The 12,053-nt window shown below is 38.5% G+C and overlaps 1 protein-coding gene across 5 annotated transcripts in view; it reads left to right on the top strand.

Annotated features, from left to right (window-relative positions):
• The window catches only part of NSD2 (nuclear receptor binding SET domain protein 2), a 100,720-nt gene that overhangs the window by 38,745 nt on the left and 49,922 nt on the right, over positions 1–12,053 (top strand). For 3 of the 5 annotated variants that reach the window (XM_064418905.1, XM_064418908.1, XM_064418904.1), the window contains one exon: positions 1,653–2,278. In XM_064418905.1, the coding sequence (XP_064274975.1) occupies positions 1,682–2,278 (597 nt within the window). In that variant the 5' untranslated portion in view covers positions 1,653–1,681. Of the gene's footprint in view, positions 1–1,125; positions 1,258–1,652; positions 2,279–12,053 lie in introns of those variants that run through there. The other 2 variants (XM_064418906.1, XM_064418907.1) reach the window with 2 other exon arrangements.

Here is a 12,053-nt window from a genome sequence, read left to right as displayed (position 1 = left end):
TTTTTCTCTTGCAGATTCACTTGGAGTTCAGGTACACTTGCTGTCCTTGCCTTGTTTAATGCCAGATTTTCAGACTGCTGTTTGTTCCTGGAGCAAGAACGGTTTTCATCTCTCAAATGAGTCTACACAGCTTGTGTGGAAAGACAGCCTTTTATCTTGTAGATATTTTAGAGCAACATGTTAGGGAGATTGGAGCATTTGCTAAGGAGTGATGGAGTTATGATTTTTCAATTTTTTTCGGTATCTTTGTAAATGAAAAGGTATCATGTTTGTCAGCTGCTTTGAATTCAGGCTTGACATCCTTAAGAAGCTTTGGCAGGCTACAGCAGTGCTCAGTTATGAACATGTTTGCATTGCTACTCCTGATGTAGAGCTATCAAAAATGCAAGTTGGAGGAATATGCCAGTTGTAAGCATTATAACCACGTGCATTAATAAACAAGGTGAGATTCAGAAGTGATTTCTCCCATAGCAACTGACAATTCAGTAGTTATTCATCATGGTTTTTGCTGCACTTTTTTGGAAGCACATGAGACTAGATTTGATGAAATTTTGATTCGATGTGACAGCCCTTGGCCTTAATCATATATGAAACTGGTTACCTTGAGCATGGATATGATGATTATTTTGCTGAGTTTTCATAATATTTATGATGGTGTATTTTTCTATATCGTGTATATACTGGACCCACTAATATGAAGAATCTATGCATGTGAATTTTAAAAATTGAAACCATCATCTTGCCTGGTTTAGGAGCACAAAGGAGTCATTCTGCCAGATTGATTTATTTGCAAAAGTGGTATAATGTTGAAATAAGCAGGGTTAGCTTTTAGAATCCTTGGAGAACCTGTTTAGGGCCTAAAAATAGTGCAGTTTTAGCTTGTTGCATGTTTGCAGATTTCTGTATGAAAAGTGGGTGTTAGGTGATATTGTTGCCATGAAAAGTCTGAAATTCCAGGAGTTGCTGTGATAATTTAAATTTTGTCCAGTATGGTCACCAGCCTGAAGGATTAGCTGTTTCCCAGTGGGCTGGTGTTCCTGGCCCAAAAGGCTCACTCTTTATTCATTCTTACAGCCAGAATGCTTTGGGAGATGTCTGGAGACTCTCTGAGCTGTGGTGTTTCTGCAGGGGGTGTGTTTTGATGGCTGGTTGAGGTTTGGAGAGTGAGGAAGGGAAGTTTGTGATGCTGCTGTCCATAGTGTAGGTGCTACAGGAACACAGCCTGTGGAGTTTCCATGCTGGCACAGCCTCCTGGAGGTAAACTCATCTGGTTTATGTTGTTAATAATGATATTATCTTCGGTCTAACCTCTTACTTGTTTTATATAGCAGTACCTTTGTGTAGTTGTTGTAGGCAACACTCATGCTGTAAATGGTTAACAAATGGTTAAAATGAAAGCTGTGATTTTGCATTCCACTTTCGATTTAATAGAATTGATGATTCATAGATCTGTTTTTCTTGGAATTTTTTTTGTAATGCATATTAACAGATATTGAGGCATTTTGCCTCTGAAGATTGTAAACAAAGCTTTTTTTAGTAAAACTCTAATGAAATACGTTGAGTTTTATATTAGTGCTGACGTCTTCCTGAATATTTAATAGCTTTTGACATTTCTTCTTAAAAATATTTTTTGTCTTTTTGTCTTAATATAGCAGTGTAAGACTGGAAACACCTGGGCTGAATGGACTTTAGCATCAAAAGAAGTTCTCAACTGTTAACACAAAAAATTAACTGCATCAAAATGAAGCAGGTACCAGAGATCCTTGGAAATACCAATGGGAAACCTCAGAATTGTGAAGTGAATCGTGAATGTTCTGTCTACTTGGGCAAAGCACAACTTTCTGCCACTCTACAGGAAGGTGTCATGCAAAAATATAATGGCCATGAGACTCTTCCATTTATTCCAGCTGATAAATTGAAAGACCTGACCTCTCGGGTGTTTAATGGCGAGTCCGGGGCCCAAGATGCCAAGCTGCGCTTTGAACCTCAGGAAATAAAGGGAGTTGGAACACCTCCCAACACTACTCCTATCAAGAATGGCTCTCCAGAAATAAAGCTGAAAATCACTAAAACCTACATGAATGGGAAGCCTCTTTTCGAGTCCTCCATTTGCGGGGACAATGGTGCAGATGTGTCTCAGTCAGAGGAAAATGAACAGAAGCCAGCAAACAAGGAGAGGAGAAGCAGAAAAAGAAGCATAAAATATGACTCCTTACTTGAGCAGGGTCTTGTTGAAACAGCATTAGTGTCAAAGACTTCAAGCACCACTGAAAAGAAGGTAGTACTTTTTTTTGTTTTCTGGATTTTGTGAGGTTTGTTAATCATACAGGAATTTCAGTGTTTCTATGCTCATCTTCAGGCATTTAGTAGATGCCTCACAAACAGGGGGAGTAATTTTCTATGCCTCCCTTTGTCTCAAAAAAAGAACAGATGCACTCCAGTTCTGGTACCTGTTTCTTCCCCAGGATAGGAATACCCCATAAATTCAGTTTCCATATCAGTAAAGTGAGTCTCCAGAGCAAATCAGGGCATGTGGAAGTATGTGATGTATGAAACAGAAACTCCCTCTAGACGTGTAGCCGAGACCTAGTCAGGATGTGCACCTGAGCAAGGGAGCTGAGGAGGCCTCTGCATTTAGAGATGGTCTTTAACTCCTGGAGAATGAGGTATTCTGGCTTCTTAATAAGCAGGTGTTTCAGGGGAAAAAAAAAACAAACCTCCCTTTTTCTCTATTTCTGGTTCTGAATTAAAAGAAAAATGTACTCAGTGGTCAGCTGGCCTCTTTGCCATCAGGTTTTGGCAATTGGAATGTAGTCCCTATGCCTATTTGTTGCCTGAAAAGAGCTGGTTTTGCTTGCTGTAACCCAGTGACTTGTTTTAAATGAAAATATCTAGATATTGTATTTGGTGTCATTAATTTTGTGGTCAAGCTCTTTGGTTTTTTACTTCTTTTAAACACTGGCAGAAATGTTTAAGCTTTTTTTCATTTGCCTTACCAAGCTGTAAATAAGAATGCTGCTGGGAACCCTTTTCCCCCTTTATTTAGCTTTTATTGCTAGACTCCATTTAAAGGAATGTGGTTTGCAATAACTTTATCTCTGAGGAAAAGCCCTACATAGCCGGGATACTTCTATGTGTATTAAATTTCTCAGTGAATAATTCAGAATGGTATTGTATAACAATAGTGAATGTTAATGAATGCTTTGGATTGTTAAATGGTCCTGGTTTTGCACACCTTAAACACAGAACGTATGTTATGGTTTTCTGTCAGCTGCAGTTAATCAGGGAATTGTGGGCTGAAAAATACCTCTAAGACCATCCAGTCCTGCCATTAACACAGCCCTGTTGATTGTTACCTTCTTCCAAGGTCGCACATACAGAGAAGAAACAGAGTTGCTGTATTGCTGATTTTATTTACAGTTCTTTTCAATAAAACTAAATAATAAATGAGTTCCCAGAACTGTGTAAATGTGTTTCTAGGTATCAGAAATATTTATCGTTTGTTTATGGTTTGAATGTGTAATTTATACTAAAATTATCAATACTCATATTTTGAGGAATGTTGTTCAAGAATTTGTTTTCCTTGGTTTTGTTAAGGAGAATGTTTTAATGCTAACTGGTTCAGACTTTCCTGAATCGTTACTCAGAAGTAAAAGGAATGGGCAGAGTCAATATTTTGAGTAATTCTTTGTCCAGCTCATGGTTAATAAGGATAAATTGGACTAAAAGGTGGCATGTTTAATAGCATTGACAACTGAGGCATATTTGTGTGGGTTTTTTATTTTGTTTTTTTTTCAGGAAGAGGAGGTGATATTTAATATGTCCACCTATGCAGTTTGTTTTACACTGGTTGTCCATTGAGAGCAGCCTTTAATTTTTCCTGGTGCACAGTTCATTTAAAATGAAAAGAAAGGTTTGTCTGGTTTCTTGGCGTTGTCTTTTGGGCAGAAATGATCAGGAGAAAAGCACTGGAACACTGTTTCCCAGAGTGGTTGGGGCTCAGTGGCTGCTGAGTGATGGGGTTATTTGCTCCTGTGCCAAACCCGAGCTACAAAACTACCCAAACTACCTGCTTCATCTCAGCCCTTGCAATATTGCAGCCCTGCTCTTTTCAGAGAGGTTGAAACAGAGGGTCACACTTCTGGCTTTTTTTTTTTTATCTAGCATAGTGCACTTCAAAGTACAAAGGTCAAAAGCAAATGCAAAGAAGCATTTAAAGGTTGCAAGATGTTATTATATAAGTCCTCAATTGTAAAAAAACTGGGGCTTTTCTTCTTGTCACAGGTAGGGTTTGCAACTGTGCAGGTTTAAAATAAGGAAAAACAAATATGAGGGAACATGTAAAGGAGATTTTTCACGTTTGTCCACGTATAGTTGTCAGGCTTGTGACATACATGTATTTTCTGTGGTGATAACTGTAATGTCTTGGTATCGGTGCTCTTTGGTTTCAGGCTCTAGCCTGAAACTTCATGGCCAGCATCCAAAGCCTTAATGCTAGTGCATCATACTGTGGTTTTATGTAGCTGATTGTGGCTGCAAAGTGGAAATTAGGTAAATATCCTTAGAGTAAAAGCTGATTAATTTTGCGCTCAGATACCTGTTTATTGTAGGTTACAAGTTAATGCAGAACCTGTTTGTCTGGTTTTATTTTTCATCTGGTTTCTCTCTCAATTTCTTGTTGTCCAGCCTCTTACTCTTTTTATTCAGCAAAAATCACCATGTTTCAAATGCTGCCTTTTGTGCAGGGTAATTATATCTCTGTCTGATGGGCACAGCAGATTACTATTGCACTGAGGTGAGGGGCATATCATGTAACAAATGTTCCAGTGCTCTGCTGTTGGGTGTTCTTGTTGTTTGGGCATTTTTTGTTAACAGAAATGAAGACTATTTAAAACATTGTCTGCGAGTTAGTTTTCAGCTGGGAATAAATGTGATCTGCCCAGCTCTGATGTGAGTTAGATTTCTGTTGATAACCACCAGCTTTTCCAGGCCTCTGAGGAACAGCTGTAATGCTTTCATTTTCCTGGGGAAAAGGAGATGAAGTGGGACAACTAGTGACTCTCTCTTCCTCCCCTCCCTCTTTTCACCCTTCTAAAATCCATGCCTCTCCTGATGAGGTTTCACAGCTTTAAAGCCAGGCAGTGCACCCCTGGATGTTGTGTGTTATGGGTGGTGGGTATCACATGTTAGAGGTTTGAATCAGTGCCAGACTCGTGGGCTCCTGAGCTGCTCATGTGCCAGGGTGCCCTGGGACTGGGATTTGTCCTGAACTGCTTTTCAAGTCACTGTTTTCACTACCAGTGAGGAATGAGATTTTCTTACTCATTGCTTGTGTTAGAAGTGAAGCAATGCTGTTTGGAGGAGGACGGCTGAGGTTTATTTCATGTATTAATATGAAGTAATCCAAGCATGATCCCCAGAGCAATGCAGAGTTTCTGTACAGGAAACAGAGAGTACATATGTGTACTCTGCAGCTCCCATGCTGGGGGTCCCAGGGTAGGTCTATGCTCCCTGGCCGTGGGAGCAGCCCAGTCTGTGATCCTGGCACATCTGAGCTCGTTCTGCAGAAGCTGGGATGGGCTTACATGTGGCACTTTGCCCTTTTGGCTGGGCTTCCTGGCCTGGCTTCCCAGCACGGGTGCAGTAGCTCACAAAAGCAGCAGCACTATGTCCAGAACAAACCTGGAAGTCCACACTCTGCTCCACTTGCTAGTTTAAGGTTTCCAGCTGTGTAATACATGTACATGGTCCAAAAACGATACCTTCTACATAGCTTCCTATCCACTTTTCTTGTAGTTCTCTTCTAGTATTAGACCAGAAACTTGGCAGGTTTTTACTCTCTCTCTGCAGGATATGGCCTGTAATGACCTTGCAGTAGCTACATGGGGGGAAATTGCAAATTGCTGGAGAAATTCCACTAGTCCCTGTCATATGTTTATGTTGCCATTTCACCTTCGCAGAGAAAAACTTTCTGGCTAGCTCCATTATATCCAATATCTACATACTGGCAGAGATTTAAAAACCCAGTAAGGGTAGAGCTGAAACAGTCTGAGGATGATCTTCTAATAGTGTCTGTGTAACTAAATACAGGAAGCTGGGGACCACTGGAGGTGATGATATTTCTCTGGTGTTTGCATCTAATCAGTAGAGACCAGCATAAAGCAACAAGTTCCTTTTGTAATATTGGAGAATGGAGTTCATTGAATGTTTATTATCCCATTGCAGATGGTACAGACAGATCCCAAGATTGCTCATTTTGTCTTAATTTCAAAAATAAAAAGAAAAGCAACTAAAATAAGTATATGTTTTCAGGGGAAGGACTTGATTGTTTCTTATCATCAGTTGTTAGGAATTCCTGATAAATTACAGTTACTGTACTTGTCACAAAATGTGCAGCTAAGCTGCCTCAGGAGTCAGAGTCAGGATCTGTAGTTGTAGGATAAAATTAACCCAGTTATATTTTCCTTTTTAATACTGTCTTGAGGTATCAGATCCTGTCTTCAGCGAGTGATTACACAGGCTGTCTGGCTGATGTCACCAGGATCCCAAAGGAGAAGGACTAATCCTAAAAATCTCTTCTGGGTGATCCCTTCAGGAACAAGAGAAATAACTTCTTTCCCTTTTTGGAAGAGTTTCTGAAATACTGTTTTGCATTAGCCATTAGTAAAGGATTAAGTTTAGCTGAGCCCTGAGAACTTGCTAGTGCTAAGCAGCTCATGATGTGCAGCAGTAATTGTTACTTCAGTACTTTAAATTGTTTTTTCTTAATGCCTCATTGGAAAAGTATCTTAAAGAACCACTTGTTCTTTAAAAAGCATACAGCACTATACTGGTTTGAGGGGAGATTAGAAGCTGTGAGTATTCTCGAGAGTGGCTACAAAATTAATTGCAGAAAACCTAAGTATTTGTTCAGGCTTTCCATGCCAGACTTCCTTTTCTTCTGGCTGATTTAAGTGCATTTTTTACGTAAAACTGTTGTCCCAATAAGTGTTCCCTAAATACATTTTTTGTCCTCTCTCTTCGTAAACACATTGGTGGGAGAATCCAAATTGAGTATGAAGTAATATCTTGAAGTGTTGACAAAAATACTGTGTAAGAATAGCACTATCAAGTTGGATCAAGGAGCCATTTAATTCAGCACCTCAGCTCGGGGTAGGGTTCAGTGGAGGAGGCATAATGGAGAGTACAGAAATCACAAATCACAGAGTGATGCTCCTTTTGGATATACTCAGCCTCCAGCAGTTACTGACTCAGAGGTTTCTGAAGCTGGTGACTTTATATTTAAAGGCTGTAGATGGCTGAATTCATGGAAGGAGACCTCGGGTTCTTTTTGAGCTTTTTGCATCCAGTATGTGAAGTAACAGGGCACTAAAGCAGCTCTTTCACCTTTTCAATTTGCTACCTACTTGTTTTGCTAGATTCTGCCATAATAATAGAAATATTATTATGATCATGGACTTCTGGTCATTGTGTAGATTTCTCACAAACCTGATGAATTTTTAATTTCAGCTTGTCCAGTACTAGTGTGTTGTTCCACATATTTTAGAAGCAATTCCAGAATGCTGCTTTGTGTTAATCCTGTTTCTGCACTGTGCTGCCCTTTGGGTTCTGCTGTCTTGTGGTTATTTTAGAATAAGGAACCAGAACAGTAGAGGACATTCAGAATATAAATGTCTTGTGAATGCATACAGTGGCATGTTAATGATTTTCTATATTGTTCTCAATTTCATTATTTTTCATTGTAAATAATATTTAGCATATGATTGATTCCTGACTGCTTCTGAACCCTGAGCCAGGTTTCTGTAGAAAAGAGCTGACCAGATGTAGCTAAGTCAAATTCCAACAATGTCAGCATGTCTTGCATTTTTTCATATTTATCATTGGTTCGTGCATTCCAGAGCTTTTCCTATTTTATTTTGGTCTTTTGGGCATTATGGTGGACATGACAGATGAAGTAAAGTGGTGAGTAAGCCATCGTTGGAAGAACTGACTTCCCTTTACATGTCAGCAGCAGATGGTGTTGAGAGATTAATGGCAGTTTCTGGTTTTATAAACTGACCAGATTTATTGTCAGTTGTTAAACAGGTAATGTCACGATTTAAATGATTTAAAATCTCAGCTTTTCCTTTTCCTCCTCCTGTATTGACCACTATAGGCTGGTTTGACAAGGAATTTGCTGCTTGTTTCACTGTTTTGGGTTGGGTTTTTTTTTTGTCCAAGATATGGCAAAGCCTTTCTGTTGCTCTGCTCAGTGTTCTGCTTAACCAAAATAATGCATGTCTAAGTCTCACATGTAGCAAGGAGTGAGATCTGCAATTCAGGGTTGTGTTACTTGGATGGATTTACAGGCAGATATTTGGGAAACATTAGTGATTTATACCAGATGTAATTTCTGGCCCTTATAGCCCCCTTCTGTCAATAAAGAAAGATATTTTGTAGTAACCCTCAGGCAAAGTAGCAAAAGCAAAATATTTTGATCTGTCTTGGAGCAGTGGGTTCAGCCTCCTTTACAAGTTTCTTTTTTTTAGGGTGGATTTCATGTAGGGCAAATGAACTTTAGGTTCTCCAAAAGAGGTCTTTGTCCACAGACACTAATTTTATGTTTGTCTATTACCATCTTTCATCATCTTTCTATTATAAATAAAGAGATCCAACTGGGATAACTTATATTTTTGCTTTTTGTGAACACCTGAAGTACCTACAGGAGTTGTGCTCCCATGCATCATAAAACAGTAGTAGCTAAAACTGTATGTAGTCAATAATCAGAAATTAATTAATTAATTCCCTTCTCAGAAGGACTGTTTTTAAAAATTACTATTTTGAAAGCTCACTGGAAGAGGGCAAACTGAATCTTGCTTATATCTTTGTTAAACAAGCCCTGCTGTGATTGTGTGACGAAGGGACCTCCTAGCAATTAATGCTAGAAAATCTTGATTTTGTTTATATTTTGCTGTTTTGTTTGCTTGGTAAATAAATGTCAACTTGAGTGTATGTTGTAGATGCTTGTGATTAAGTGAAACAAGTTGGGATTTTATTCTCCTGGAATTGACAGCACTTTGGTTATATGCATCATAATTTTGCACTGCAAAGATTGTCCTATTTTAATATTCATATGGGGTTGGGGTTTCCCAGGTTTTCTGTACATTTTTATTGCTGGAAATACGGAATGTTTCAGAAATAAGCTTCAGCATTGCCAAGTTAAGGTAATGTCTGTTCAGGAGTTTCTTGGTTGTCTTCCCCCACCTGTCTCAGTTTTTTAACCACTGATTTGGCATTTTATCTGCAGAAGAGGAGGACCTGCTAGGTGAATGTAACAGCAGAACCTGTGGAACTTCTCATGCTTGCCTTTAGGTATGGGAATTAATTTTAAAGTCTGATCTCTAAAGCAAAGTAGTAATTGGACTATATCAAAGTATTAGTGAGCTAACAGAGCCCTTTTATGGCAAATAATTATTCTGTTTAAGCTTAGCCAGCTGCCGTCAGAAGTGTTCTTGTTAAAACAGAAAAGGTAGAGATAAGTCTCTGCCTTCACCAGAAAAGTGTCCTGTAAATCTAGTGGCCTTTTGGCAGTGCTGTCTGGACTTGGGTTTTTCAGTTTTCTGACAATATTAGGATTCAGAACATGTACCCGTGCTGTCCTGGATGTCTTTGAGCTGCCAAGAGGAGGATACCTGTTCAGAAAGTGTCTTGGGAAAACTGTGAGGGTGTAGAAGAGTGCTAAAGATAAGGTCCTGTTACAGATTCTGATCTTGAAGAATGTGAAACATGGTACATGCAGATAACAAGCTACATATGGATATGGCATTCTGAAAATCTGTAGGTATGCTGGGATGATTTAGTTTTCATTCTCTTATCCTGTGTGAAGTTCATGTGGAAATTGTTCAGAAATAATCATTTCTCATGCCAAAATTCCTCGTGGCTCTACAGTTATGTTTTTACAGACTTCTGTAGCATCTTGTATCCACGCTGTCTTACCCAGATGCCACATCAAAAGTTTAAACCCCTGAGGGTGGGTGAAGGTTAGATACACAGGGTATGGGCAGAAATCTTTTTCTAATATTAAGTATAAAAGGTGGGTGTATTCATTATGATCAAACATTATCTAGTTTAAATTTCTGAAACAGGGAACCTTTCATTAATAAGCCAGTAACTTAAAATTTAGGAGGTCATCTAAATGAAAAAGCAGAAATTCAGTAAAACAGCTGAAAGAAACTAGTCTCCATATTTTTAAGAAAGACTGAGGGTTGGGAAGTGCTCCAGATCTCACGTTTTACTGAATCCATGAGTGATTGAGTCTGTTTCTCTTCAGCTCTTTACTCTGAAAGGAGAGTTGTGTCCAAGTTACTAAAATATCGCGTTAAGTTTATGTCTGAAATACTTGCTTATATAGTGTTTGGGTAAAGGAAGATTGATTTGAGTAGACAGATTTCCTTTTAAATGGAATTTTCTTATCTGCTAGAGACTTGTTAATGAGGGAACCAAAGCCAGAAAGGAAAGAATTGAAATGGAACCAGGAGTTTATTGCTTGATTTGAAAGACAAATCTGAACTTCTGTTTTGTTTTAAAATCCACAACTTACATTCTGAATCCCTGTCTAAACTTCAATGAATTTTATTGTCTTTTGTTTACTTTCCCTCCTGGAGAGAAGGGTCCTGCATGGTGATACTCAGCCTGCTGTTCACTAACTGCTTTAGATGAGTTTGTGGGAGGAAATGGAAGAAAAAAAACCCATTGTGATAAAACTTAATATGTGGTTCAAACAGCCTCAGCCAGCACAGAAGAGTTTTCAGATCTGCAGTGATTTTCTTCAGCATTTTTTGACATTATTTTATAGCTTTACTCTCTAAGTATGTTGAGAGGAAAAAAATAATCTGGGTTGTGGCAGGAAAATAAAAATACACTGTCTTCTGCAAACATAATTTTTCACATTGTCAGATTTGACCCCCTTTTAGAGATAGAAGAAATTAGGTAAGTGGTTAGTAATGGAAGAAGGATAACTTGATGAAATACATTTAATGTAATTGCTCTCAAAATTGAATTTGGAAGATTTTAGTTAACTCTATAGTTTGGTATAACTTAACAAGCCAAAAACTTAACAAGCCAATTCAGAATAGAGTCTGTTTGCTTTTCTGTTCTGATGTAGACATTTCATGTCCTCTCCCCTTCAGTAGTCTTTACCTCACTGTATATTTTATGAGGTTGCTGCAGATTTAATTGTGCAGATATGGATGCAGTGGCCTTTTGGGAGCTGCAGACTTTTGAATGCTCTGTTGTAGTGTCCTCTTCTGTTTTACTGAAGATGGAACATAAAATTTTGCCTGTTCACTGCTTCTTTCTTTGTTTCCTCATCCTTCTCCATTTTGTAGTAATTCCACATTTGTAGTAATAATTCCACATTTTTCCTTAATCTTAATATTGTGAGGTTCTGGTTTACTCTAAGTCTTCTGCCTGAAACATTCTCTGTAGGCAGTGGTTTGCAAATATGTAATTGCACAGCATTCTCCCATTTCATAATGAACAGAATATAACAAGTGAAAAATACTTTAGTTTTATTCTTAATATATTCAGTTACTTGTTATTTGCTATCTGAATATACTCCCCTACATCCTAGAATGTGGGAGATACTTGAATAAACATAGGGCCTCTCAGGCCCTTTGGGGATAAACAGATTCACTATAATGTGTGAATTATAGTCTTTTAAAAAAATGTTAAACCACTTAGTCAGTGGGGGTTGTGAGGATACTGTATAGGCAGTATCCTTTTTATAGGCAGAATCCCATAAAATGAGACTTAAGTTGCAACATTTTTTATTTGAAGCAATAGTACATAGAGAGGAGTTTGCGTTGCTTTTGATCAGCTGTAGTTGTAGTTTTGGGGTTTGAAGTGGTTTGAGTTGATGAGATTTTTGTCACCATTCACAGAGTGAGAAGCAGCCATTTCCCTGTGGGATGACAGGGTGTCATTCTTGGGGACAGTACCTGCATCCCTGGCTGCCTTGGGCTGAAGACTGAATGTGGATTTGTCTTTTGGCACATGAAATTCCTGAATTTTTC

Source organism: Passer domesticus, chromosome 4, assembly GCF_036417665.1.
Source record: "Passer domesticus isolate bPasDom1 chromosome 4, bPasDom1.hap1, whole genome shotgun sequence".
Classification (NCBI taxonomy): domain Eukaryota; kingdom Metazoa; phylum Chordata; class Aves; order Passeriformes; family Passeridae; genus Passer; species Passer domesticus.
Note: the sequence above shows the minus strand (reverse complement) of the source record. Positions and strands in the feature narration are given on the sequence as shown.